Source organism: Tigriopus californicus, chromosome 1, assembly GCF_007210705.1.
Source record: "Tigriopus californicus strain San Diego chromosome 1, Tcal_SD_v2.1, whole genome shotgun sequence".
NCBI classification, from domain to species: Eukaryota; Metazoa; Arthropoda; class Copepoda; order Harpacticoida; family Harpacticidae; genus Tigriopus; species Tigriopus californicus.
The window spans coordinates 11264770-11291761 of record NC_081440.1 but is presented as its reverse complement, the minus strand read 5'-3'; the positions used below and the strand labels follow the sequence as shown (position 1 = coordinate 11291761).

Sequence of the window (26992 nt, the reverse complement as noted above, 5' to 3'; positions counted from 1 at the left end):
GGTTCAAGCCCTGACTGTGATTTTGATATTCTTTATCTCCCGCCGAGAGTTGTGAAAGAAATTGATTTCAAAAAAAGCTGGCATGCATTTAGTTTATCCTGAACTTTCGGATCAGGTTGGGATCCGATCGGATACGAACTCATTTGACTTTTCATTCACCAATCCGAATCCGAAAACGAATCCGAACAAATGCTCAATCCGACCGAATCCGAATCCCAAGATTGTGGGTCAATTTGGTCAATCTAGGTCTATCCGATCCAACCAGCTCTAAATCAAATGCCATTAAAGAGGCTAAAATTGTCCTGAAATATGAAAATTATTAAGTGAAAAGTCGAAAAAGTGGAAAAAAACGATTAAAAAATTGGGTGAATTGGAAACACAGACAAAAACGCAAGAAGTCTGTCAAATTTGGCCCCTTAGCTAGGTTGGAAAATTTCTCTGTCAGACGTTTCCAAAAACCCTGAAAAATATCTGATTTTTTGTGCCCTCAGCAAAATATCTCCCTCTCCATCCCACGGGTTTGTAAGACTGTAACTGAAAATAAAGTAGCAAAATATGTCTGGTCAAAATGCCATCTGGCAGCCCTGAATCATAATGTTTTCACCCAACCTCATTTATGGCCTCACTCTCTGTTTGGTCTCCTCACTGACAACATCACTTACCAGACGACTGCCTCACCGTGCCCACAAGCAACATTAACACGACAGAGATACACTTGCCAAACGAAAATAAGTGTGCAGTATTATGTAATTAATAAATGATCATTTGATCATCTATAGAATGGTAAAATAACATCATTCTTGCCTTAAACATTCGTCGCTGGTCGAATATTGCCACGGGCTCTTATTCTTCACGATCTCTATTTCTTGGTTTACAAGAAGAAGCACAACCGTGGCACATTATAGACATTCTTTATCTCGACGCCATCTTAAATCCTACCAGCCATGGAAACTCAACGTGGGATCTCATTGGATTCCATCGAAGGAAGTTTCAACCTAACGTGCGTAAGCCTCAGTTTTGGCATTGTTCAACTCAAGACTCTCTGATTATCATCGTTTTTAATTAGATTATGTTTAGTAATATGAGGGAAGGTTTTGATGATCTAAGACCTCAATTTAATTGGTAAAGAACAATGCCTACAAACGAAGGCCTTTGCTAGGTGAAAACAACTCACAAATTGGCCATTCGCTTTGAAGTACCACAATTGATATCTTATTGCAGGGAGCATTTGGAAGATGAGGCCCCTTTTAACGCACTTTGGAATATCGGAGATACACTACCTGATGCCAATTCTGCTTCGCCCTATGAGCTTGTACAACATCCCAGTAAGCCACATTCTGTGGTGGGTGATGCCATCATCATACACAAATAATCATCTAAATCGCTTTGCAGGTAGCAAAAAGAAGGTTCTTCAATACAACACTAATACACAACGAGTGGAAGTGGTTCGCAATCAGATCGTACTTCTCAGACGAAACAGTCCATCTGTGACCACGAATGATACCCTAACGATATCCTTGCGGCACTCCGATTTACAGTACACAAGAATTCCTATCACGGCGTGTGAAAAACATAGGAATCCTAAACACGGTAAGAGATTTACATTAATTTTATGCCTCTTTAGAGGGCACCATGTTTGTAACTTATCAAAAGTGAATTTTTTCCCAACCCTGTTTTTTTTTTGTCCCAACCCTGGGTTTAGGGTCAATTCTAGTGACCGTAGAGGCTTAATGTGCGTTTTGAGAGCACCTTCAAGCCTTCGAGAATCCAGGCTAGTTCGAACAATGAAGTCCACATCTCTTCTTTCTCGGGCTCCTTCATTGTTTAATTTGCTTCCCTCTGATATTCGTAGGGAATACGTAGGCCTTGTTGATCCGGTAGCATCTTTCAAGTCAGACTTGGACAAATTTTTAGATAGCATACCAGATCAACCTTACATTCAAGGACTAGCTCGGTCTGCCCACTCAAATTCGTTGGTAGACCAAATATCATACAAAAATTGAAAGGTAATAAATAGACGAATTATAACCTTTCATTTTAATAGTACTGGGGATTACATTCCCTGTAGCGGTTAGAAAAGCCCGTGAAAAAACAAAAACAAAAGAATAGGATAACATGGAAGTATTTTTCTTCATTATGTCCGGGATTGCTTTGAGTTTCTGCGTCATGTTCCATTTGGATTGTATGTAGCTTTACTGAAAGCTCAATAAATTCAGCAGATCTGATTTGAAGCTCGTGTGTATCCGAATAACATCTCCTGCACTTTTTTGGATTCACTTTCTATTATAGATCATTGTCCTTTCGAAGTTGTGGATTGTGCTATAGACCCTTGTTACAGGAAAGATGAATCGGGTCACTATTCGGTGGAGATCCTCAATATGAATGCTGTCCACGAGATTCAAATCCGATTTTTATGTTTCAGTTCGGAACCGCACAGTGAGATCAAAAACAAATTCATTCTAAACCAACGAAATTTTCCAGAGACAGTAACGAACGTGTTTGGTTTCAGATTCGGGCAATAAAGAGATGGCGAGGAATTGGATGCTCCAGTTGGAAGGCACGTTGATGATGACGATTGGAAGATTTCCACCTTTGCAGCTTCAAGTTGTCGTTTGCTTACGGGATACAAACCGTTTGCGGAAAAGCAGGAATGATTCGAATTTGAGAGCCAATGAAAGCGCATACTTGAGATCAAGTTCAGGGTCCTCGGGATCTGGATTTGAAAACGCCAAACGGAAGCGATCGCACCCAAATGAAGACGGCGATTGTGAGAGAGAAACCTTGGAGGATCAATACTTGAGCCTAAAGATGGAACAAATTAAAGCCGATTTGCCCTCACTGCCCACTGCCGTGCTCCAATGGAAGGTGTCTAAATTGAAGATGTCTCGGGGAACATTATCATCCAATATGGAAGAGGACTCGAGCTTATTATGACTATATACTGAAATAACTGAAGATCGATACTTTAAACTTTTATTAACATGAATTAGAAACGCAATTAGACATGGAAATGTCAGATGATTTTTACGTCAGACCACAGACTTCTAGAGATGTGGACTGCGAACGGAAGCAAATTTTTCTTATTTTCCATTTTTTTATTTTTATTTAATTTTTAATTTTAATTAATTTAATTTTTTTTTTTTTTTTTATTTTTTTTATTATCCATTCGAATTTTTCGGCCTGCTCTTGGTATGCCGATTTGGCGAGAAGCTCGTTCCCAGTCCATATTTCTAGAAGTCCGTGGGCAGACCTCCCCCACCCTTGACTTGTCAGTGTTGCTTCACGAGTGTATTCGAGTGTTGCAACTGGTTGTCAATTCATTGGCAAGGAGTTGGTTGATGTAAAGATTCTGAAAGGATGAGTGTCATTAGGTTGATGTTGAAACCGAGAGTGCTTTGGGGTCATATTTCTATGACGTGGTCTGACGTCTTTGTGCTAATTGGTATTCGTGTTCAGATGGATGATCGAATTAAGTTACTGTCACGTACATAAATGTACAGCCTAATATAGAATATTTTGAAACACGAGAACAGTGTCGCAAACCTTGGGGTCACCGAGAGGGGAACTCAATGAACTGGGTGAATCTGTAGCACAGACCATATAATGACTAGACCTCGCATAGCGCAAGGAAAAATGCGAACGCTTGCCTTCATCAGCTGGAAGATAAATTTTGGTGTACAGTGACTCATGCTTTTTCATCCGCCAGCGTGGCCGGATTCCGAGTGAGTTTGTCACTGATAGCGCTCGTTGAAGGCTCAGCAATTGTAGGTCATTAGTACTGATCAAGCAGTCACCCTCCTCTTTTTTGGTGTACAGAGTTGTTGACACAAAATCCATTTTCCTCTGCACTGAGGTCGGGCCAATGCGACATCTACTGCTTATATGATCTGTGATCTGGAGCATCTGGAGAGTCTTCATTAGACCAGAGACCCTCGACGTGCCTTCAGGGTCGCCAGGCCACACAGCTCAGCTCGATATTCTGGACGGCAAACATGAAAACTAGAGGGCGAGTTGACCTGCCATGTAGCAGACCTCCATGAGTAGACGCACGCACTCCATGGGCAGGCCTGCAGTCTTCGAGATCAACAACACACAAAGTCAGTAGTTGTCTGTGTGCATGTGTGTACGTATGTACGTATGTGTGCAATGTCTGCCTGCAGGCAGAGAATCAATCCCGACCATTATCCAACCCTCAGCTCAACACACTTGTGGCATCGAAACCAGGGAAAGCCAGGCGAGACTCGCCAATGAAGGGCGGATCGGATTTTGATCCACACCTTCCACCCTTTGGTCGTTCTGTCGTGGGTCCTAGTGGTCTGTCTGTCGGCGTGGCTGGTTTTCTCGTGCCCATTCATATCGGGCTCACATTGACTAACCCAAATAGGAAGGAGGCCCAAGTGGCGGGCGGCTAAGCCCCTGGCTCTGGCCGGTTAGATTCATCCCTGGTTCCGTAAAATCTCGATTCCAAGTCGCCATTGCCAGAGTCTCAGAGTCTTCAGATCCCAGACCAGGTCGTCTTCATTCAGCTTGACCGGATTACTCATCGTCTCCGCCCATCGGCACCTTCATGTCGTCTTGGGCACCCCCGGGTCATGGACGCGGACGAGCGGGTTTGGAAGGGAGTGGCCCTGGGGATTATCAGTCGCCCTCACCCCCGCCTCGCTCGTCCCGCTCGTCCCGCTCACACAGCCGCGATAATCGCGCGCTGAATCCGCGAGCGGCGCTCAGTGCTGCGCGGTCTCGCCGCCGACGTTCGCGTTCCCGCTCGCGCTCCCGAGAACGCTATCGGCGACGATCGCCGTCTCCGCCCTTAGGCCCCCGTGGTGGCTTTCGACCCGCGGGCTTTGAGCCGCCCGGGGGTGCGTTTCGAGGCTACCCAAGTGGGTTGGAAGGGGCACGTGTCCGAGATGATCAGGCCATGCGGCGTCATGCCTTGCCTCGACCCCATTTCCGACCGTCGTTTTCGGCCCCCGACGACGACGATCCGCTGCCGTTGCTGATGGGTGGCACCTCGGCTTGGGATGCGGGCCGGTCCAGTGGACTTTGGCCCGGATCCAGCCAGCCGCTCGTGAACGACCCATTCTCGTTGCCCCCTTCCCCGACATTTCGGGGCGGGGCGCGAGCTCGGGTTCGATTAGACATCTCGGACTTGGATGCACGCGATCCGGACTTGTCCGAGCCGTTTCCCCCGTCCCATGCGCACAGTGTCACGCGGGGACTCGGGGTAATTCGGGAGTACATTTCAGACACGGCTGGGATTCTCGACTATCAACCCAACCAACGGGATGGTCCTTTTTTTGCCGTTTATTTTCACATTAGCGTCACGTTTGTGCCCAACACGATCAACGGGGATGTCTATGGCCCGCCCGTACGATACATCGATATTGTCAGCCGGGCCGAAGCCTGCCTTGATCGACTTTTGCCCGTTGGGTCGGAAGTATTTTTTAATGCCGTCGAGGTGAACAGCCCGTTTTTCGAATTTTTGGCCATGACCGTGTGGCCCAATAGCACAGAAAACCCATCACGCATGGAGCCCATCACCAACCAATCGGATTTTTTGAGCCAATTTCACGAGCGGACCACTCCGGACACCATTGTGCCCTTAACAATAAACGGTCTGGACCGATTAGAGATGCGCGATGCTCGGGCTAAAGTTTGGGAGATCAAAGATGAATATTTTGGCGTGATCGAGGTTTTGATTGGCTCGGAACAGGATCGCTTCTTCTGTATGTTTCATCGGAGCGATGTGTACTTGGCCGACGGTCAAAAAGCCGTTTTATCAGATGTGTATCGCGATAAACCGCTCAACGATATCGTAAGTGTGACATACCTAATTGCAAGGAAGTGGTTGTTCATCCCTAGGGGTATGTAAACGATGATATGGATGCAATATGAATCTTTCAGGTTAAAGTCAACCAGGAAGTCAATTTGACGGCCAGAAGTATCGTTTTAACCAAGGGAAGCTTTTTGAAGGCCGCTGTCCTCGAACTTCAAGCCGTGGTCGTGTCCTTGAATCCGTTTCTTATCCCACGCAGTGCGCCACGTCCCACCAAGTAAGAAGCGATGACGGTTTTTAGACAATGAACATCTGCTTCCCTGAGCCAATCAATTTCAATCAATGTTCTCTTACCACTCAATTGCAGATTCAAGGGCGGTGATGGATTACTGGGTAGCCGTGGCGAATATTCGCACGGTTATCTGAACACCAGGTTACGTGAGGAGCTGAATTTGAAACTCAACGAGTTCCTGAGGAAATCCAGAACGGCTTTCCCTCAATTAGATCCAAAATTCATCTCAGATTTGGAGCCAGAGCCTTTGAAATTCCCCTTGTTTCCTACTGAGCACCCTTTGCATGGTCATAATGTCCGAGCTCATCCAATACTACCCTCACTCGGGCTCGTGAAGGAGGTGTTGAGTGAGGGCTCTGGACTCATCGAGTTGTCGCCGTCGGGTAACAAGTCGGGTTTATGTCTTTTCACGGTGGGTCAAATGATTCCCAAGGTCCAATCGTCTTTATATGACATAATTGGGCCTGGCGTGTGTGTGAAAGTGATTTCTACCTTGGTGGACGACCAAAAAATGATTCCAAACCTTGCCACACTGGTGTGTAGTGACCGGTTCGAGCCAAGCCCTGATCAAATCAATGCAGCCCAGCAGCCGGACGAGTTCTTACTCCAAAAGTATCATGACGTCAATGAAATGTTGTCGGTCCAAGTCCCCGATTCAACCACCACCATGTCCAAATCAGGGAAAAGCGATAACTTCCCTGATTACTACGACGCCAAAGAGGGCAAGTTATTTCGCATTCTGGATGAAAACTTTGGTCTTGTTAAAATCCATTACAACTTAGTTTTGTTTGACGTGTGCGACTTATGGATAGATCCGATTACCACCGCTTCACGAGATGGAAAAAAGTTATTCCAGGTCATCCAAGAGGGCCAAAGAGTCAGATTCCATGGCACTTTGGTCGATGCGAGCGCCAAGATTCAGTATCTGGCTAGTTCAGTGTGGTCGGCGGACAATAGGTTATTTACCCCAGAAAACCAACCCCAATCCGTTTCTAAGGACAAAATCCACTCGGACAAGATCAAGATCTACCGCACCGTGGTGGCCTCAGTGGGGGAGAATCTCCCAGAATTCTACGCCACAGATAATCCTCTCTTGGGTGAAACAAGTGGAAGCAATCGTTGTTTGGAGGATGAATTGGGCGAAGTGGTCCTACTCATACTCGATAATACCAAATTTCCCGGGCGTATCACGGGCGGTGTTCTCCGATTGTCCAAGTACAAATCCCATGTGTTCTTCTTGAGCAGGTCTTGCTCAGTGTCCACGTGCTTGAAGATCGGAGATAAATTGTCGTGTACTGTTATGCCTTTGGAGAAGAGCGACGTCCCTAGTATTCACGGTTTAGCAATCCGTGTGACTAGCGTGGACGACAATAGCAGAATGCCAACGCGGGACGAGGTTGATCGAATGAGCGAACGGACGAGTGCCTACTTGGAGCGAGTCTTGAGTCCGATTCAAAAAGAGACGCTACAGGCTAAGATTCTGAAGCCTACCATTCCTCTCATGGGTTTGGATTCCAACGCTCTCGTTGGAATGCGTGAACCATTGCCTGAGATGCATCTTCAAGCCCGATTTGTCAGTCTGATCAATAAAGACGTGGCTCTCCTTCAAGCCAAGTCCAATCCTTCACAATATATCTATTACGAGTTAGACGGTCTCCACTTAGCATTACCCCGTTCCCAAGACTTGTGTGGCTACTTAGAGGATCACGGAACGGAATTGGACCTGGAGGCACATGTGTGTGAAGTGGAAGCCCCCGGTCCTGTCAAGCTTATTGCCCATTCGAATGGGGTCAGCGTGAAGGGACCTCTTCCGAGTGACAAGCTTAACGCAATCCAGAAGTTGGATTTCTCTTCGGCGTTTATGGTGCCGATTTACAGCGACATCACCAAGTGGGAAAGGTTTGCCAACTTGCAGGGCGAACTCAAGGAAGCGTGCGAGGCTAACGGACTTCTCTACGACCTCGAACTTTCAACCGGGATCTTCAAGTTTGCTTTAAATGAGAACTTTGGCCTCATCCACGGGTTTCACAATGGGATGCCCCAACGTTACTGCTTGTTCGATACGTATGATCTTAAGGTATCTGCCGAGCACTCGGCCGCAGATCGGAGTCTGTCCATCAATCAAGTTCTCACGTCCGGTGACGAGGTCCAGTTCAATGCGTGTGTCATCGACCAAAAGAGCTGTGTCCCATACTTAGGCACGAGTGTATGGAAAGCCGGGCAAATCCTTCCCACCCCAGAACCCTTGGACAAATCTGCAATCCAACCGGACAAGATTGCCATCTACAAACAGGTGGTTGAGTCTTGTCGAGATTTCATCGAGTCAAGAGCAAATGATGATATTGTCACACCGTCAGGTGCAATAGCCTCATCCTCGAAGGCATTGGTGTCGAACCAGGATCCGCATCACCAATTGGAACAACCCCAAGGTTCGAAAGGCTATTATGCCTTGAAGGATGAGAGCACAACCGGAGTCATTTATAAGGAGCTTTGCTCGAGGTTCGCCATTCTTTCCGTAGGTCCCAATGATGAGCGAGCTCTATTGGCTACAAATCGAGTTTGGATTGGGACCACATTTAATCCCAAGGAATCTAAATGGAGCATAATTCGCCGATCCAGCTCGAAGCTCTATGTTTGCGCTCGAGAAGTGGAGGGGTTTAAGGATTTTCGTTATCAAGTGGTGTACTGTCACTTAGGTTTTGGCCGACTCCCGAGGAGCGATGCTTTTGATTTTAATTCCAAGATCAAAGCTTGGATCCGATCAAGATCACACAGACCGAATCTGAACAGAGAGTTGAAAGACTACTCGGGGAAATACGAACGCTCCTAGGTTTGTGTGTTTGATTTATGGTATTACTGCGTTAATTGAAGTGAATCGTGGAATTAAACCCCTTGATGTGTGGATGGATTTCCGTATATTTTCCCTTCAATTTAAGCTACCCCAACTTGGGAAGAACGCTTTTTCTTCCGACTCTTTTGAGATTCGCACCTCACGGTCCAACAACAGCAACACGGGCAAAGACAACATGGGTCGTCGCCGTCATCAGAGGAATCTTTTGGATCTTGTTGTTCTCTACTTTTTTGGAAGTCATTCTCTTTGTCCAACTTATTTTCGCTCATTGTAGTCGAAGAGTTACTTGCACTGAACGATCTTTGACTGGATTCCAAGCTCATGGATGTCCCAAGTGGTCGGGGTTGAACGGTGAAGATGTTTTGGTGCAAATTGACATCCGTCATGGTTTCGGTTTGATTGAAAACGTCTTCAATATCAGACGACACCTTGGATGTAACTGAAGAAACCCGAGGACTCTGATCGGTGACCGTTTCCTCTACCTCTTCTTCATTTTCCTCCGAGTTGATCGACCTTTCATCGTCCCGATTCTCGATTGAATCATGGATTGAATCGGCCAATTTGACACTGTCATGATGACTGTGATATCCACTGGATTCCCGATCTTCTCCCAGATACGCTCTTCTTTGCTCCTCATCCAAATCTTCATATCGAGCGGTGTCGTAACCCGGCTAGAAAGAGAAAACTTGTAGGTAACTCCTTCCTCATAGTGCCTTGCCTTAGTGATACCATATTCTTGTCGGGTGTGGTCGGCCATTGCTCGTCATCAGGCGTGTGTTTCCGCCCCCTCGTGTCGTAAAGAGGGTTTCGACTATCCACTTTGGGCGAGGCCTTCCAAAACTTCTTGTCTGAAAATACCACTGCAGTTCGGACACTGGAATCGCTGTTGCGTCGATATTTGGGGTTATGCGCATCCACTTTGGCTTGAGCATTCCATTGGAGTCGTTCGGAATAGATTGGTTGGGCTCTTCCGGCCGAGTCTCCCCGAAGCCGTGGGGCATTTTCGTGCTTGGTTTGCACTTTCGGCTCGGCCTTCCAATTCAGTTTCTCGACTCGGATTTTCTACCACATGTGAGTAAAATGTGATTAAGATGCCGTTGGAAACGTTTTGGATCCTCTGGAAAGTATGTTCTCACCTTGGGTGATCCTCTGCGACTGGGCCTCCAATCGTTTTTGTTGTCTATGGACGGAGATATGCTTCGAAAATCTGGTGGGGGTGCCGTGGGCGTGTAACCCAGAAACCGGGATATCTGAGATTCTGCAATGAACTCCTTCATATTAAGAGGGCAAGAATTGTGTTAGCATGGTTCGAAGGACCTGACTTCGATCTTCGTCTTCGTCATACTCAGACGACTCTGATGCTGCCTCCAGTTTATCTTCTGTGAGATTGGAGTTGTTGCTGTCACCCATTGTAAGAGCGAATCTGTTCCGTCACCAATCTTGAACTAAAACGGAGCCCAAATTATGGGTGTCGCTCTTTCATGATGAGGCCTCACTTCACACAATCAGATTGAATGTTTGACCAAAGAAAGCCATTAATTATTCATGGAGGCGGAAACTTTTCAGGTAGTGTGTGTGCGCCCTTCGATTTTCGAGCATGATAAACTCATTACGCTTCATTCAGGTAAAAGAAATTCCTTAACGAGGAGTTTACCTATGGAATTGAATGGAACGATAAAGTAAGTATTGGACCTTCTGGCATATGATTTATTCGAAGTTCGACAAAAATATATTTTAGCCTTAAAGGCAAGGCACGAACGGAGGTCATGATTCCATGAGCGAAGATCGTCATCCCAATGCTGGGAAATCCGAATCTAACGCGTGAGTGGTCTCATGACTTTCTAAATCGGTCAGTCTCAGAACTTGTTGGCAGATTTGACAAGCGGTTAAAGTCAATTCTGATTGGGGATTAGCCTCTTGGTGAATCTTGAGGAGTTCCTGCAATTATCAAGGGCCAGTTTCAAATACTTCTCTTGGAAGTGATGCATTTTTGAAATAAAATACGACCATGTGTACCTGCTGCATGTTTATCTCTGGAAGGAGAGCGATCAATTCTGGAAAGAACTGCAGGAACTTGTCCAATGATACCAAGGCCACACACTGGTTGTAGTATTTCTTGCTATCCAGTTTTCCTGTGCGATATTGAATGGACATGTCTTTGAACTCCTTGAATTCCAAGGATTTCCCTCCCAGCACTTTCGATATCATGGCTAAAAGTTGGTTGTTTCGCTCCTTGAAGCCTTGAGGTTGCTCATACTTAAATGATCGAGATCCGGCAAAGCCAGGAGGTGGTCCATTGCCCACTTTTCGCTCCAAACCAGGGGGTGGGGCCTTAGCTTGCGAAGGTGCACCCCAAGAGCTGGAGCTATTGGTTTGCTTGACTTTCTGAGAAGTTCGAAAATTGGCACTAATGGGCCTGGCTGTGGGCCCCAAACTTGGAAATGCGCTTTCATCTTGAATGTTATTGATTGTGATACGTGGTTTGGTGACTTCTCTTTGAGGGCTGATGGTTTGCTTGTGGACGGAGTAATTCATGACTGGGGCCGAGTTCGGTCGGAATCGAGAGTCCAATTTCGACGCTGACGGACCTAAGGTTGGGAAATCCTCCTTTGGAATGCTTGGAACTTTCGGGATAACTTTCACTGTGGGTTCGGGTTTAACCTTGACTTCCATGTCGTAGCTCAGTCCAGGAATGTTCGAAGTCGTAACTGGAAAGTCCATGTTGACAGATTTGGGCTCAGATTTCTTAGATTGACTGACTGGAACCTCGTTCCAACCTTTCTCCGTGTCGTCCAGTCTATGGTTAGAGTTCATGGAAGGGGATGATGAGAGCATTTCTGCCACTGATTTCAACGACGACGAGGGCACCTTATCTTGCACAATTTTAGAGTTCTTCTTATTCGTGTTATTCTTTCCCTTTTTACTCTTAGTTCCATTGACCGATTCCGCGGATGTGGGTCGAACTAATGGGGCTCGAACTAATGGGGCTCCCAGGCCGGGAAATTGCTCGCTCAAATCGGGTGGAGGAGCAGGTTTCTTCCCAGGGCCATTGGTTTGGTTCTCCTTGTTCGATCCTGAGCCAGCGGACCAAGCTGGCTGCTGAATGGTATTGCGATAAACTTGGGAGGAGACAGCGACAGGAGGCGGTTTGAACTGAGAAAGATTTTTTGAAGGACCACCCAAGGCTGGAAAATCTTCGACTCTTTTCCCAGTACGTGCTCCCTGAACGGCCTGAGGTGCTTTCCGATATGCTCCCAAAGGCTTTGAGAACGATGCTGGCCCTCCATTAGTTGACGCTCCCGGCAGAGACGGGAAATCTTCTTTCGCCGGATCTTGGTTCCGACGCCAATCAACATTTCTTCCGCTTGATTTGGCGAAACGAGAGGCTGTATTGGCTTCGGCACCTCGAGCCCCACCTTGAGCTCCCGCCGTCGCTCCACCACCTAAGGTGGGAAAATTTTCTCCCGAAAAATCTGGCAGGCTTTGAGGAGTTACATCTCGAACGCCGCTGTCAATCTGATCCACGTATTCGGGAGGTGACGGATCACGGTCTCGATGGTAACGACCTTCCCCGCCTCCTCCTCGTCGACTTTGACCTCCACCCCCGCCTTCCCCACCTCTATGCCCCCGGCCATCTTGTCTTTGTTGGTCTCGATGACTGCCATAATTGAACTCCAAACCCACGGTTCGATTTTGCCTCACCTCATTTTTGGACAAACCCGATCGATGCTTTTCCACGATATGACCTAAAAAGAACAAACTTGGTTCATTTTCCTCCTTCAGATAATTGGACATTTTGAATCTCTGCGCACCTTTCAGGTCGAGTTCGGTGCGGAAAGCGTTCGTGAATCGCTCATTGGCCCCATCACATTCTTCACACAGGAAATGCTCATCGCGGAAATGTATCCTCAAATCCGCATATTCTCTTTTAGGAATTGGATCGAGAGGCATTGAATTTAGTCAGGATCCTGCTTTTTTACTTGAGCCAACACACTCACCCGAAGTAGCATTGTCTTCCATCCGAATCACAGAAATGGCAAAAGAAATGATCGCGCCGAACGTGCATGAACAAGGAGTCCTTGTCCAAGAACCTCGTACTACAGTACACACATTCTGGATGTCCCTTGTGAGATTTGTCATCCGGGTCGCCTTTTCGCCGATGGGTGGCCAAATCGCTCCGGTTATAGAACTTACGCTCATGGGAGAACATCTGGCAAGGAAAATCAAAATAACACTCTCGAGCTCAAAGAACTGAATGAATAACCCCTCGTTGGTTGGCGGCTTACGTTTAGATGCTGAACACAGAGATCACAGTAAAAGAGTTGATGCTCTCGACGCACGTGCTGCTCCAGTTGGGAAAACGACCGAAAGGGCGCCAATTCCGGACCACACACTTGACATTGGTGCGTTAATAAGTCTTGGAAAGAGCGCTCAATGGCCTCATCTTCGAAACCAATCCGATGCTTCCGTAACAGTTTGAAGGTGGGGTTATCGTGAAGGTCCTCATAACGCTCTCGTTTGTGGCTGTGGATCACCTAGAAGTGCCAAGGAAACGGGCTTGATTCAACACCAATCTTGAAACATATAACGTCTACAACTTTCACGGTTACGTCGTTATTTATGGTTCAACCCGGACAATTCAAAGTCAGGCGTACTCCCACTAGAAACCTGAGTTTCGAGCGATTGGGGATCACAATTCAAATCGCTCAACTGCCAAATACGGACTTCGTTTTCATCACCCCTAAACTCCAAGTTTGAGCCCTCTGATCCTATCCTGAACTATCCCTGGGTGTGTGGGCGTACCTTGGGCATGTCCTGCCGACAAATGGGACATTCGAACTTCTCGCACAAGACCCGAATGCGGGTGGAGCATTCCGAACACACGGGGTGATTGCACCTGCCCGTGGCAAAAATCACCATCGTATTCAGACAAATGGGACACGCATCTTCGCCGGATTCCGAAACGAATCGCTCTCGAGCCAGGGGCGTGCTTAAAGGGGGTGGCAAGGGCCCCCCACCCTTTCCACCACCTCCACGGCCACCTCGTCCCCGGCCTGGCCCTCGGGATCCGCGTGGCGGGTTCTTGGGAGCCATTGAATCTGTTGCTTTTATGGGACGGAGTTGCTCCTTGACATTGGGCTCTTTTCGCTCGTTCGACGACACTGATTTTCATTCAGGCTTGCCATCAGCTAGACTCTCGACCAACGAACTACTGGCACTGTCAAATTTATTAGTGGTGTGGATTTGGTGGTAGCGTTGGATTTCCGATCTGAAAGGAATGCCCATAGAAGGGTTGATTGAGAACCTGGCATTAGTTTAAGAGTTGCTCGATCTCTTTGTGTCGAGTAGGGGCTAGAAATTATATTAAGCACTTATTTGTGAAGGACAAATAGGCTGGTTAATTACCTCTATGAAAGTACACGCAGTTGTCAAACTTCGGAAGTGTTTTTGACGAAACAGTGATCAGCTTATTCAATTTATGCCTCTCAAGTTTAAAACAATCGAGGTTGGCAAATCGTATTCGGGATGGATGGATCGATGGCCTTCGCCTCTGTCCAACAATAGGCTAGAGCGGCATCCCTGTCTCTTCTGGACCCATGTCGTCACGTCACGTTGTCGAAATCCACAAGGACTTGAAAAAGGACGGGAAACGAACTTATAGCGACCTCTGTTGGTCAAAAGTCAGTAGTTTACAGGGGACAGCTTTTGAAGGTCGATCGAACTTACCCAACCTAGTCAATGACGGACATTATTGTAAAAGAACTTGAGCGGATTCACTTTCAAGTGGTATTTTTTTTTCATTTATTGGCTTGGGTCTCGACTAGATGGCCACGCTAGCTAAGGATTTTCATATTTTCATTTATCAATCGTGAGGAGGGAGAGAGATCGAATGGAATAAATCTCATTCGCCATAATATTTAAACAGGGTGGATGGGTGGTATGGACAAGACATTTGTACTTGGAAACGAAATGCTCAATGGCGGTACCCGCTAATTCACCCATCGCGCACGGGTGATTGGGGCATTTCGACATCGGCTTGCCCGACATTCAAGCCATTCACGGGCGAAGTGGCATCTATCGTTGAACTCTCTTCCCGCGCAGAATTGGAACCGCCTTGGCCTTCATCGTCTTCCTCCCCTGGTAGGGGAGTAGGTGTGGTGGTGGTAGTGGTTGCCCCCGAGGTCATGGAACTACTATCCGGTAATGCCGGATTCTGTTCCGATTGCTCTTGACGCAATCGACGATTGGTCTCTTGGAGCTTTGACAATTCAGTTTGAAGTTTCTGAACATAGATCTCGGGATCCACACGGGCTAGGATGTTGACCAGCTCCCTCTGGCGGCGTTCCAACGAGGAGATCTCGTCGCAGAGCTTCTTCCGATCCCACTTTGAGACTTCTTCGTGGTGGGCAGTCTCATAGACGGATTGGAAATCTCGCTCAGAATAGGCCGCCCAAAACGAGTCATCATCGGGTGAGAGATTCTCTCGGTCATTTTCTTTGGGTGAAGGTGGGGCTCGACGAGCTGGCGTCGACCGAGATTCAACTCCTCCATGTCCGGATTGACCCGGATTTTCAAGGTAGAGATCGGCATCACTCTCGTGATCGTCGATAATAAATTGGGTGGAATTCTTAGGCGCGTTTAAAAGGGGCCCATTAGTGGGTCTCAAATAGACCGGTCGTTTCTTTTTGGACCCGGGAGGGACACCCAAACGAGCCACCGAACTCATTGGAACTTTGGTAGGTGATTTAAGCTGGCTTCGAGCTCCTTCTGGGGATTTGATTGTGTTTTCATCAATTTCAATCTTTTTGGGACTAGACAAATCCGTGGACAGGCGCTTCCGACCTTTCCTCGCTCTTCGGTGATGCTTCTTTTTCCAGCTATTTTCATCCACAGGCGATGACAAGAGATCAGGTGGAGGCATCATATCGAACAGGGCTAATTCTTGACTGTCCTCAGAGTGTAGCGCGGAATGATCCTGGGAATCGACCAGTTCCACTGCCTGGTCACCTTCGGCCATCGAACTGGATCTGAAATAGCATTCAGTCAGTCAGACATTTAAAACATCTACAGTTATAGGCATTCAAACTTCATTTCCCAGTCTGTATTCGGGACCAATTACAAATTATGTATCGGGTGGGTCATCGTTACATTGGTCCCATAGATTTCGTATTTAGCGCTTTGGTCACGTGACATTTCCCTGCCAAGCCACTGAGAAAGAGAAGGCTAATTCTTTTGCCCAGCCCGACTGCCTACTTGCTCAACTCTCAGGCAGCCAGCCCTTGAATGGGCTACTGCACCATGACCCCAAATTGCCCTAGGCCGTCACACTTACAACTCAATTTCGACCCACTTTAAGGCCTTGGATGGAACTTAGATTTACAGGATAAATATGTCTAATGTATACGTACCAGATCCTGTCGAAAAATGTAAGGCTCAAGTTTCACTCAATCCGGGATTCACGAACAGACTTGTTTCGATCTGTTAAGCTATAACCTGACTGCAGAAATCGTTGGATGGATGGCCAACGTCGTCGTCGCCTCTTCTTCTTCTTGAGTCTTCAGAGCCGTCGTCAAATCTATGATGAGGACGAGCGCGCTCTCCAAGTCTCTCTCCTGCCCTTCAAGCAGAAGGAAATATCAGGCTTGATCTGGAGAAGAGGCACACGCCCGACGTTTCTTCTCCGTTTGGCATGGATGGAAGAAGGCTTGGTCTTTGTGAAGGAACCAGGGTGATATCTTGGCCTCGAGTAGGCTTAATCGGACCCCCGAAATTCATTGCAACATGGACTTTGACAGGCCACTAATCGCTTTAATGTTAGAGCGTATTGGGCAGTAGATTGTGTTGGACTCAAATGAGAGCATCCTGGACTTTGAAAATAAAGTATGGAGGTTTATCTCGACCGAGCGAGATAATTGGAGACCTAGAATCGGAAGAAGTTACCAATTTTTCACTAATACTGGTTCGCGGAGATTAGAATATAATAATTGAGAAAGCGGATGTTTCGAGATGGTCATGCCCATATTGGTCACCCTTGGGTTTGGACGAATGGACCGAATGGACTTACAGGGTAAACGTTATTCTCAACCGATTAGTTGGCGGTGCTACCTTTTTTTAAACTTAACCTATCCTTATCAAACCTAACCTAACCTGAGCTAACCTAACCCAGCCTAACCTAAAACGATATTAATAGCCCTTAAACTCTGTCTCAGAACCGTTCTAATAGTTTGTCACGAATTTAAAAATGAGCACTGCCAACTAATCGGTGGAGAATAACGTTTATCGACTTACAGTCCGTAAGTAGCATGTGAAGAAAGGAAATCTCAGACGCATGATTGGCTGTTGGCGCAGTCGGTGAGCCAATCATGGGTCAGTCTTTTGAAACCTAACGCTAAAAGTTTTTGTGTGAAAGGAAGGTACATAACAAGCAATTTATTTTATCTGAATGAATTCATGTGACAAATCAAAGGTATAAGTACAGAAGTCAGGTGGGTCATTGAACAAAACAACCTCTACTGATTCTGAGGAACTTCATTGAGGTATCGGGCACACGCCTCGTCAATTTTGGTTACTTGCTGAGCGGCTATCTGGAACAAGCTTTTATACTTGGCGATTTGTTCCCTAAGCACCACGTCAGGCTGTCTCCCGCCTTCACATACACTGTAATCAAAAGTAATTTTTTTTAATGAACCCATGTCCCCGAAATGAGTAAGATTCTTAAACTCAAAGAAAGTCACGGATACGAAAAATGTTGGTAAATGAGGGGAACTGTCACAGACGCAAAATGGTTTTCATCTTAAACCTTGCATGTTCAAGGCAATGTCTCTAAAATGGGTAATGAATAAATTTTTCTTTCCATCAGCGCTAAATAGTTTTGTTTGTTAGCCATTCATGAGTAGCAATGTATTACCATGATTTGCTTAACTTCAGGAACCTACTGAAATACCACAAAGTTGAAATCGGCGGGTTTAATATTTTGTTCAATGGGTAAAACAAGAAATCAAATTGAATTTATGTATTCAATTTTTCTTTTTATAAAAAGAGAAGGGCGGAAGCTACATATATATGTACTATTTGTAAAGCAAAATATTTATATACTTCCAGAATGGTGTTCAATGGATGAAAGCAAGAAAATATGTGGAACATTTTAATCAGATACTACTTTATAGTTTTTCTTATTTAAAAGATATTAGTTTAGACACATAGTTTCTCAAAAAAATGGTCATAGTTTTGGTTTTTGCTTGATGAATAGACCTTGGGAAGAAACGTAGAAACAATCGACAAAAAAGCAATCAATATTAATAGGTACTGAAATTTGCCATTGTTTGTCATGGCTAGGGCGCGAGAAACTCAATTTCTTTTGAGAAGAATGGACTGGATGGGGTAAAACATAAGTTATTGGTCATCTAAAATTTTAGTAAAAGTAATTGCAAAGAGTATCGCCATTACATTTTTCTTCTAGTAATGGTTGGGTAACGAATTACTTTTTTGACTAATGTAACTGTAACTGTAATTCGTTCCTTGTATTGAGGAACGATTGATTAATGCCCTGCTATTTTGTCACAAATGGTTGATTTTAGTTAAGGTAAACAAGCATTTGTCCGGAAAATTAAATTAGTAATATAAAAATGAGATGGTTCTTTAAATTCATGTTTCATTAAGTAAAAAAATGATCTTTTTATAATAGTATAGTATAAAAGGGGCCAAACATATTATAAGGAATGTTTGCCATCTTTTTCAACACAATTATAATCTAATATTTCTTTTTCTGCAAGATTGCAGAGTTGTACATTCCATGCCAAGCTCCAATCCTAGTGGCATGCAAAGTTTTCAGCTGGCTCATTAATGATTTGTACATCATTTTAGAATTTGCTTTAACAAACCAAAACAACCTCAAAGGTAACTATAATTTTTGTTTTAGGTTACAAGAGTACAGTGATGGGCATCATTGACTTAAAAGCTTATTTTGCCAATTGTTGAATCATGGCAAAAGAATTATCCAAAGTGAACATACTAAGTGCGCAAACATACCCCATGCTTTTATTAGGTCAAAATAAATGAATTTTTGGGGAAAACATATTTTTGTATTATTGGCCAGCATGCAAATGGGATCTACTAAATGTTGAAAAAAAGTTAGGTTCCTGATGAAAAAAAAGATGTTATATATTAACAAAAAATACTCGCACTATCCTCTTTTTATACTTGGTTAATAATAATCTTTATTGCGACTCTTGGTCATGTCAAGGAGTAAAAGTAACTATAGAATAAAATATGATGTATAGACATTATGCAAATGCTGTTTAGGCTTATTGCCCTAAATGTTGAAAAAATATTGATCTCTTGAGTGTTAGGTTATATGGTTTTAAATATTTCAATTTTACTACGACGAGCTTGACTGAATACTGGCAATTAATCAATCAGTATTTTTAAAATTCAATTTTTTTACCGCACTCACTGTAAATCATGACACTTAAAAACTACATTTCAGTTATTATTCAGGTTCTGTGCACTCTGCAAGTGTAGAGAACTGCTTAACGTTTGCTTGCTTACATATCACCAATTTTTTTCCAAACAATTTAATGTTACATTTCTTTCAAAACTGTTGGGTTAGGCACCAATCAACTAGTATTTTATTAGAAAAATTGTAGTTGACAGGTGATTGAAGGCTTTTGGTGCACTTTATAATTGTTATTGATTGCATTTGTCGTTGAAATAAGTAGCTTTCTTTATTAAAATTAACATTTTGTATTATCAACAATACATATTTGCAAATAGAGGTTTGTTTCTATCTTGTAACAAATATTTAAAAAGTCTATTAGTCAAACACTCTGTGGTTAGTTAGCAAACCTGCGTTAATTACTTTCTAATTGTAAACAATTACTAATGCATTGGTTTAGAATATGATCAATTGCGATCATAATCCCTTTCTTTTCAAACTTGTTCACTTACAATTACTTTTCAATGGTGATTTAATTACACCTCAATCACTTTTGCTTTTTCTCAGGTGGAAAATTGCAATTTTCTTGCTATTTTGGCTTGCTATTATAACTTAACCTCAGGGTTTTTATGAAATTGTTTTGTAATTTTAGCAGCATTTACTTTCATTGTCGGGATGGTGCTATTGGTGTTTCAACCATCTTCTTTTTTTCTTCGGACATGCTTTGAAATTAGGCATTTTTTGACTTCTTACCATGCTACATCTGTGTTTGAACTGCAAAGAAAATTGCCTGCATTTATTTTGTAGAAAATGCCGTGCCAAAATCCTTTAATTAAGCATTTGGGATTCGTCAAAGACGCTTAAATTTGATGAGATATATTTGTCAGAACATACCAAAAAAACGCGGAGAAAACGGTTAAAAACAAGGTTTTGTGTGCTAAACGACGATATAGTATATCTAGGAATGATTTAAAAGTCTCTGCCTGAAAACGTGCCATCGGTGCAAAAATGTCATTGTAATTTGTAATTGAAAAAGCTTCATTTGATTGATCCGAATGTATCGTATTACAATTACTCTGAATTTAAATTTAATCAATAAAAATCAAAATTGTATGAAAATATAATTGCAATTACAACTAAGTTTTGACATCTAGCTGGTCATGGCACTTTTTCTGGAATGATTTTTTTTCATCCCCCGTGAATCAGATTCCGTTCCAATGCCGTGTTTATCCATCAAAGAGTTTGTCAGGATTTGTTTGATTATCTAAATCGCATGCACGGGTAATGTTATGCCTCTTTTGAATATATCCTATGAATCAACACATATAATCGAAAAGATCTACCGAGTTGGATGGTTCAAGGGAATCCTTGATCAAGGCTGAATTATCATATGGAAACTCACCTTTTCAAGTCAGCCTCCAATCCGGCTCGCAAGTTGGGCTTCGACATTTCAAAGCCCATGGCATCGTAGCCATCACATAAGGCGATGCCAATCACCCCAGGTACGAGTTTATCGCGGTCTTGTACACCAATGTAATCGCGGCTCTTGACCGTCTCAATATGCTCAGCATGCGTCGCATCCGTTCCAATGCCGTGTTTATCCATCAAAGAGATCAGGTCGGCCTCGGTCAAAAGGTTGGGCGGTTGAGTGTGACCTGGGGTCAAATCGATTTGCGAAGGCTCAAAGGTGTGAATCTGCACATAATCCGGAATCTCCTTATCCGACCATTTATCATAGATATAGATCTCGAGATAGTTCCTTTGGACCACGGTCAAGCCGTGGGCAATGAATTTCTCTCCATTGATATCGATATTGACCGTGGTCTCCTTGCCCAAGGCATCTTGCGACACACAAGCCAAAAAATGCCTCACAATCAACTCGTAAACCCGGGCTTCATTCCCTGCAAATGTACAAAAGCCAATCTCAGCATTCAGATTTCCCACGCTTTCCACCAATCCTGCTCAGGACTCGGTGTGTCATCGTGCGGGGCCAAACATGGAATTTGACCTCAGTTTGGCAGCGCAATTCACTCCTATCACACGTACTGCATGCAGCTCTACATGTTTATTGGTCGACGAAACTTGAAGGTAAACATGCCACAATATTCAATTGAAGAGATAAAATCCACCAATTAAGGGCTTAGTATGAGGATAAACTTCGAGCTCGCTCGAATTCAGCTAACTTCAGCTCTGTCCGTCCTTGAAGGGTATTATTGGGTTCTCTGGCAATCCTGGTCGAATCGAAAGGCTCTCTTCGCTCTCTTCCCACTCTCCTGGACTGTGTGTCCCGTGTGTCCCGTGTGTCCTCTAGCTCAGCTATTACTATCGATTTTTCTTGCCCTCTGTCGAAGAAGTTCAAAGACTGCGTTTGACTTCACATTGGGGCTAGGTACAAGAAACGGCCAAGTGAAATTGCTTCCCCAAACCGGCCAGAATCATATCGGACCCTCATAATCTAGTCGTAAGTTTCAAAGGCCTGGCACAAATGTTTCATGAAGAAAATCGTAATGGAGGACTCTGATCACGAGACTCACTTTATAGAGAAAGCACGTAGCTGCTCATTGTTCTAGAAAGTTGTCATGCGAGCATCCTATTATTATTTAAACAACGTTAGTCACCTATTGATGTCAAAAGTGGATCATGGATAGATTGGTTGTTGTGCATCAAGATGAACTAACCATTTCGCTTTTGGGATTCCAGATCCGTTGACTTGAAGAGTCACAAATTTGACATATTTACCTGACAAGTTGGCGGCTAATTTGGTGGGGTGGATCGGTGGATGAGCTTGGTCCGATTTTTTGCCTGGTCTGGGATTGGGTCCATGTTGGAGAATTCCACCCGCGAAATCTGAAAGCGAAACCGAGAGAGATAGTGGGATAACTTTCCTCCCGAATCTCACTGATCGACAGACGCCATGTCAGAAAAGGGTAGTCCAAGCAAGTCGAAAAAAGGACGGGATTTCTACAAAATCCTGGGGCTGGAGCGCACGGCCAATCAAGGCCAAATCAAACATGCTTACAGAAAACTGGCCATGAAGCATCATCCAGATAAGAACCCGGGGAACGAGGAGGCCTCTGAGAAGTTCAAAGAAGTCTCCACCGCTTACGCAGTCCTGTCAGATCCCAACAAGAAGCGGCAATATGATCTGCACGGCGAAGAAGGATCGGTCCAAGATTTGGGCTCGGTCAACGTGGAGGATTTGGGTACGGTCGGACGACTCTTCGGCGCTCTAGTCAGTAAAGCCGGCATCCCTGTGCCCACTGAGATCACCCAAAAGGTTCTCACGTCCGCACAACACATTGGACAAGGTAAAACCGAGGTCCCCGGGTTTAGCGTGCCCAAAGTAGTGGATTTGGAATGGGGTCAGACCATCACAGCCACGGTGGAACGGCAAAATGCCCATTTCTACCGAATGGACATCACCGAGCGAGATCTCCAACACGGTGTGATCGTGTGTTGCACTTCGGCAGGGAACGACAAGTTCAAGGTGGTGTTCTTTGACAACGACGGCCATGTCACCATGGTGGAAGAAAGTCAGAAACGGAAGAAGCACTCCGATGCTAATTTGTACGTGGTGCCATTCGGTCGCTATCACCTCATGGAGTCCATGCCGCTCTCGATGATGAAGCATCTGGACGAGGAGGTTCCTCCCGTCTTCATGATCCTAGACACCTACGATCTGGACGTGAAGAGTCTCCTTCCGGGCAAGCACTTGTTTTGCGTCTATGGTGACAATTGGTTCCAATCCGTCAAGTACACACTGCGATGCATGGTTGCGGTTACCTCGAACACCGAATGCGTAACTAAGATCAAGTCCAGCGAGAAGAAACTCTCGGAGAAGAAAAAGCACTTGGAGAATTTTCAAGGCGAGTTCTGCGAGCTCAAGAAGAAGTACGAGGAGGCCTGCAAGAAACTCGAGCAAGACATCAACGAAACCGTGGAGCTCATGCAAGAGAGAGAGAAGGCGTACGAGGAGTATATCCAAGAATCCGGGGCCAAATATACTACCAGTAGCCCAGCCAAGCAAGCCAACACCGGGGGAGGTGGGTTGTTGGGTGGCATCGGTAAGTTCTTTGGTTGAAAGAGATGTTATCCTCCAAATGGCCACCATTCCAAACGGCATTTCTGGCAAAAACGAAGCATAAATACATCCATATAAAAAAGAAGTCATCATCAATCCATGCGACGAATTGCTTTAGCCGTTCTTCATTTTTGTTCCTCCTCTGACACTATGTTTTCCAGACATGACAATGACGGCGTTTAGCGACTTTGTTCTCAGTTCCTGTTGGATTACTAAATATTGCATCACTATTGTTGAGGTCACCGTTTTTGATGTGCTTGTTACACTGCTATAATGAATAAGCTACGATTGATTCTCCAACCCACATAACGTGGATTTATAACCGGGCTACTAGCTATGCGAACCGTTGCCCCGATCGATTACATTGCCCTTGACAAAATATATCTCCAATCAATTCATAAACACAATTTCTCGACTCCTCCACTCATCGGCTGCTACCCACTCTCCCATAATGGACTGAATGATTAAACTCTCACACACGTTAGAACATTGGATCAAACGAAAAAAAAAAATATCTTCACTTAATGTTAAAGCTCGAATAACGAGGGTTCTTTCCATATATATATGTACTATGTATTAAATTTGACAACGCATTATGAATGGCACAAACCTTTTTTTGATGCGAAAAGTAGGAAATACTATCTAGGCTTACGGTGAATGGTATTGTAAATGGATATGGTATGGTAAATTCAAATCAGAATGGTAATTCTTATTTCCCCTCGTCACCCACAAGGTTTGTGGTCGTTCTAGTCTCATGTAAATAGCTTAAAAGTAATGAGGTGTTTCGAACCGGGAAGCCAGCTTTTCAATTTGAGGGATCTCAGTTAGAGCCCCCTTCGATTCGGAGCAAAAAAGATATACAGATGTGCGACCATAAATCAAATGAAGTTTTGATGCAACCCTGGTCTTGAAATGATAAGGTCACGTTCTGAAATTCACTTGAGCTTTTTTAGTCGTCCTTTTGAAATCTGTTTCATTCGAATAAGTAGCCCTAACCGTAATTGTTTGAATTAGAAGACTTGATATTGGGGTTCGAAATACATCAGTACTTATGATTATCTTCTGAGCAATGGCAAGTCCCAAATTAGAGACCTTCTCTCGATAGCGATATGCAAGACGAAAAAGGAGACTTTTTGACAATGTTCTTACCTCCCCAGCGCTGATCTCGAGTTTGAATTTCCACCAGAGGTCGCAAATTGAGTTCTTTTGGAAAAATGTTGGTCTCCGTTCTGGGATATGAGATAAATCCTTGCGTGTAGAGCTTCTCGGCGGCCTGCATCACAACTTTAGCCGACAGTTTCAATTTCCGAGCGCCAAGCTTTTCGAGTTCCTTAATATGAAAAGGACAGGATAAAACGCAACAAGCTTCACTTCTTCCACAGCCTCAGATTCGAAGAGTAGTAAAAAATTGTTTGAAAATGAAGTGTTTTATCATTAGTTGACTATTCCCTTCCTTTCAACTCACCACAGTGTCCATTGGCAAAGGTCGCCATTTGCTCTTGGGTTTACTCTTGCAATCCTCCACTTTAGCTATTGGATTTTCTAGGCAAACGTCATGGTAAGATTGTGCAGCAGTTTCATCGAAGAGTCTTAAGCGTCTCCAATGGAATTCAACGTTCACATCGTCGATTTTGTGAAACACTAAAATTGGTGGGCAAAGTAGGAATCGAATGCTGTTTAAAAACTTCCTTGGTTATGAATAATCACCTCTTATTTTCCAAAATGCCTCGGGAACAAAGTTCTCGATGGCTTTGTACCTCTCTACCACAAAGCCCATGGTGGGAAATTGGCAGCTTCCATAACTAAGAAGCTTATTAGCCAATTTGGTGGGAAACTTCTTTTGAAGGCGCATCGTTTGAAATCGCGTGAAGGCCGCGCCAATCCGGAGGTCCAATTCTTGTCTTACATCGACGGCCTGACTGACCCGTAGATTGGGCTGTCCCAGATTTTCTAGAGCGCGCGTGACCGACGGAAGTGTGATCTCGGAGAAGGTCGCCCGAAATATCTTCAAGCTAGGTTTCACCGCTCGACACACATCAATAACTTCAAAGCCGATGTTTTCGCCTTCTCGATCACAATCCGTCCAAATGATTAACCATTGAGCCTTTTTCGCTTCCCGCTCTAAGGTTCGCTAATTGAGGGAGAGAGATTCAAGTAGGACAATTCTGCATCAACTCGATGCATATAGGTATGACTTACCTTAATAGGCAGCATATTATCGGGACATTTCTTTTCCACGGGCAGATCGAAGAGCTGGGAGGGTTGACACGAATACCATTTTCGGTAATGGGGGCCAAAATCCAGCCCCATGAGATGACCGGACACGGAGGTCATGGTCATGTCGCAGTTTTGACCTTGGACTTGACATCGGAATTCGTAGAGCTTATTGAATTTGGAGAACCCTTCACGCTGATGGGAATTAAATTGAAACAGAATTGTAAGACAAAGCTTGTTTAAACATAAGTTATTTCTTTACATAAAGTTTCGCATTTTCTAGTAAACATAACAAATTAACACTGAAAATATTTGCTTTGCTCTATTTTTCATGTTTTTATTTCTATATATTTTTCTTGGTCCCTTCTTTTCTTATAAATTCGAACCGATATGATGATTTCCTACAAGCCTTTCCATTTTATTTTTGTATTTCTTCCAACTCACGCTATCGTGTTGCAGCTTGGCCTCTGTAACATTATTGACTATCTATGTCATGTCTTCTCTAATTCGCCCAGGTCCAGGTGAAAACAAGCTTTTGCTAACTCAGAACCTGAGGAACTTCGTGTTCATGAATTTTTTGATATATCAAGATGCTAACTCAAAGATTAAATGCCGACATTATCCAATCATGATCAAAGTGCTCCTGAAATCTATCTATCTATTACACAGGAAAAATTGGACAAGATAAACCCTCTATTTTAAACGTTCACCGTTAACCATTCATTGCTATGAAATTCGAGTTTAATACTATTTTTTCATATACCTTGGACATAGCTTTCAACTTACAAGTAATGAAACTGCGATTACAGCCTATACCGTAGAAGTGTGTATTTACCAAAAATTCGAACTCTTAATCCACATTTTTTTTTTATGCCACATTGTAATATTGTCATTATATCTGCTGCCAATCATGTGGGTTACAAATTACCTATTCTCACTCCAGCCGCTTTCATTGACGGGTGCCGTGGTCCTTGGGTATGGCAAAAAAGAAGAGAGATTTGTTCCAAAAGTCCGCCACCAATCCCAAAGATCACCCACCCTCCAGCTTCCTCATAGCCTGTCTAGGTAATCAAGCTTTCCGTTCAAAGTTTAATGTAAGCCAGCTTACTCACAGAAATCGGAAGAAACACAAGAATAGCTTAAAGCTTTGTTTAAATGGAGCTGGTGGTGAGCCAGGACCTCTTCATCTATGGAGGTGCAGGTCACTCTCATGTATATCATAGCATTATCTGAGTGCTGCTTGGCTTGGCAAATTTGACTGTCCCAAGACCTAAGCTAAACGATTTGAAGTTGAATGGCCATATTATCTGTCCCAAATTTTACCTTGTAGTCTCAAAATGATA

At 44.3% G+C, this 26992-nt stretch overlaps 7 protein-coding genes across 13 annotated transcripts; 3 read left to right on the top strand and 4 right to left on the bottom strand.

Moving 5' to 3' along the window:
- The first annotated feature begins 628 nt into the window (after positions 1–628).
- LOC131888906 (uncharacterized) lies at positions 629–3003 on the top strand. 3 transcript variants are annotated; one of them, XM_059237874.1, is made up of 6 exons: positions 629–783; positions 882–1000; positions 1222–1325; positions 1393–1590; positions 2290–2436; positions 2510–3003. In XM_059237874.1, the coding sequence occupies exons 2-6, from the start codon at positions 945–947 to the stop codon at positions 2932–2934; spliced, it is 930 nt and encodes a 309-aa protein (XP_059093857.1). In that variant the 5' UTR covers positions 629–783; positions 882–944; the 3' UTR covers positions 2935–3003. The 3 variants fall into 3 exon arrangements, with proteins under 3 accessions (XP_059093857.1, XP_059093848.1, XP_059093840.1); XM_059237865.1 differs by having other exon boundaries at positions 879–1000; XM_059237857.1 differs by having other exon boundaries at positions 629–1000.
- A 1127-nt stretch (positions 3004–4130) lies between these two features.
- Positions 4131–8976, top strand: LOC131888875 (uncharacterized). The gene is made up of 3 exons (XM_059237824.1): positions 4131–5815; positions 5905–6053; positions 6144–8976. The coding sequence occupies exons 1-3, from the start codon at positions 4568–4570 to the stop codon at positions 8896–8898; spliced, it is 4152 nt and encodes a 1383-aa protein (XP_059093807.1). The 5' UTR covers positions 4131–4567; the 3' UTR covers positions 8899–8976.
- Positions 8977–8999: 23 nt separating this feature from the next.
- Positions 9000–10579, bottom strand: LOC131888895 (uncharacterized). The gene is made up of 4 exons (XM_059237846.1): positions 10242–10579; positions 10056–10177; positions 9649–9981; positions 9000–9590 (listed from the first exon to the last, which is right to left on the bottom strand). Exons 1-4 carry the CDS (start codon positions 10327–10329, stop codon positions 9000–9002), a joined length of 1134 nt encoding a protein of 377 aa, XP_059093829.1. The 5' UTR covers positions 10330–10579.
- A 20-nt stretch (positions 10580–10599) lies between these two features.
- Positions 10600–14103, bottom strand: LOC131888884 (E3 ubiquitin-protein ligase ZNF598-like). Its single transcript, XM_059237835.1, has 6 exons — positions 13723–14103; positions 13206–13454; positions 12918–13129; positions 12732–12844; positions 10936–12665; positions 10600–10857 (listed from the first exon to the last, which is right to left on the bottom strand). Exons 1-6 carry the CDS (start codon positions 14011–14013, stop codon positions 10708–10710), a joined length of 2745 nt encoding a protein of 914 aa, XP_059093818.1. The 5' UTR covers positions 14014–14103; the 3' UTR covers positions 10600–10707.
- Positions 14104–14704: 601 nt separating this feature from the next.
- On the bottom strand, positions 14705–16501 carry LOC131876932 (protein HEXIM1-like). Of its 2 annotated transcripts, none has more exons than XM_059222478.1 (2): positions 16329–16501; positions 14705–15947 (listed from the first exon to the last, which is right to left on the bottom strand). In XM_059222478.1, exon 2 carries the CDS (start codon positions 15935–15937, stop codon positions 14915–14917), a length of 1023 nt encoding a protein of 340 aa, XP_059078461.1. In that variant the 5' UTR covers positions 15938–15947; positions 16329–16501; the 3' UTR covers positions 14705–14914. The 2 variants fall into 2 exon arrangements, with proteins under 2 accessions (XP_059078461.1, XP_059078467.1); XM_059222484.1 differs by having other exon boundaries at positions 14705–15941.
- An 833-nt stretch (positions 16502–17334) lies between these two features.
- Positions 17335–25844, bottom strand: LOC131879128 (DNA topoisomerase 3-alpha-like; the record flags this gene model as incomplete). The annotated part of the gene is given in 7 exon segments (XM_059225359.1): positions 17335–17577; positions 20757–21255; positions 22094–22201; positions 24585–24765; positions 24901–25076; positions 25143–25566; positions 25635–25844. Coding segments are annotated over 7 exon segments (1746 nt in total), but the record flags the coding sequence as incomplete, so codon positions are not given.
- LOC131879135 (uncharacterized) lies at positions 21345–23842 on the top strand. 4 transcript variants are annotated; one of them, XM_059225380.1, is made up of 3 exons: positions 21365–21442; positions 21561–21815; positions 22055–23842. In XM_059225380.1, the coding sequence occupies exon 3, from the start codon at positions 22269–22271 to the stop codon at positions 23433–23435; it is 1167 nt and encodes a 388-aa protein (XP_059081363.1). In that variant the 5' UTR covers positions 21365–21442; positions 21561–21815; positions 22055–22268; the 3' UTR covers positions 23436–23842. The 4 variants fall into 4 exon arrangements, with proteins under 4 accessions (XP_059081370.1, XP_059081363.1, XP_059081355.1 ...); XM_059225387.1 differs by lacking the exon at positions 21561–21815 and having other exon boundaries at positions 21345–21442; XM_059225372.1 differs by lacking the exon at positions 21365–21442 and having other exon boundaries at positions 21524–21815.
- Positions 25845–26992: the final 1148 nt, after the last annotated feature.

Coding starts and splice junctions, on each gene's coding strand:
- LOC131888906 (XM_059237874.1), top strand. CDS start 945: ATGGAAACTCAACGTGGGATCTCATTGGATTCCATCGAAGGAAGTTTC. Junction 1,001..1,221: donor GAAGGAAGTTTCAACCTAAC/GTGCGTAAGCCT, acceptor ATCTTATTGCAG/GGAGCATTTGGAAGATGAGG. Junction 1,591..2,289: donor ACATAGGAATCCTAAACACG/GTAAGAGATTTA, acceptor TTTCTATTATAG/ATCATTGTCCTTTCGAAGTT.
- LOC131888875 (XM_059237824.1), top strand. CDS start 4,568: ATGTCGTCTTGGGCACCCCCGGGTCATGGACGCGGACGAGCGGGTTTG. Junction 5,816..5,904: donor ATAAACCGCTCAACGATATC/GTAAGTGTGACA, acceptor TGAATCTTTCAG/GTTAAAGTCAACCAGGAAGT. Junction 6,054..6,143: donor AGTGCGCCACGTCCCACCAA/GTAAGAAGCGAT, acceptor ACTCAATTGCAG/ATTCAAGGGCGGTGATGGAT.
- LOC131888895 (XM_059237846.1), bottom strand. CDS start 10,329: ATGGGTGACAGCAACAACTCCAATCTCACAGAAGATAAACTGGAGGCA. Junction 9,982..10,055: donor GTCGCAGAGGATCACCCAAG/GTGAGAACATAC, acceptor CACATGTGGTAG/AAAATCCGAGTCGAGAAACT. Junction 9,591..9,648: donor CCACACCCGACAAGAATATG/GTATCACTAAGG, acceptor TTCTCTTTCTAG/CCGGGTTACGACACCGCTCG.
- LOC131888884 (XM_059237835.1), bottom strand. CDS start 14,013: ATGGCTCCCAAGAACCCGCCACGCGGATCCCGAGGGCCAGGCCGGGGA. Junction 13,455..13,722: donor GTCGGCAGGACATGCCCAAG/GTACGCCCACAC, acceptor TGGCACTTCTAG/GTGATCCACAGCCACAAACG. Junction 10,858..10,935: donor CAGAGATAAACATGCAGCAG/GTACACATGGTC, acceptor TGATAATTGCAG/GAACTCCTCAAGATTCACCA.
- LOC131876932 (XM_059222478.1), bottom strand. CDS start 15,937: ATGGCCGAAGGTGACCAGGCAGTGGAACTGGTCGATTCCCAGGATCAT.
- LOC131879135 (XM_059225387.1), top strand. CDS start 22,269: ATGTCAGAAAAGGGTAGTCCAAGCAAGTCGAAAAAAGGACGGGATTTC.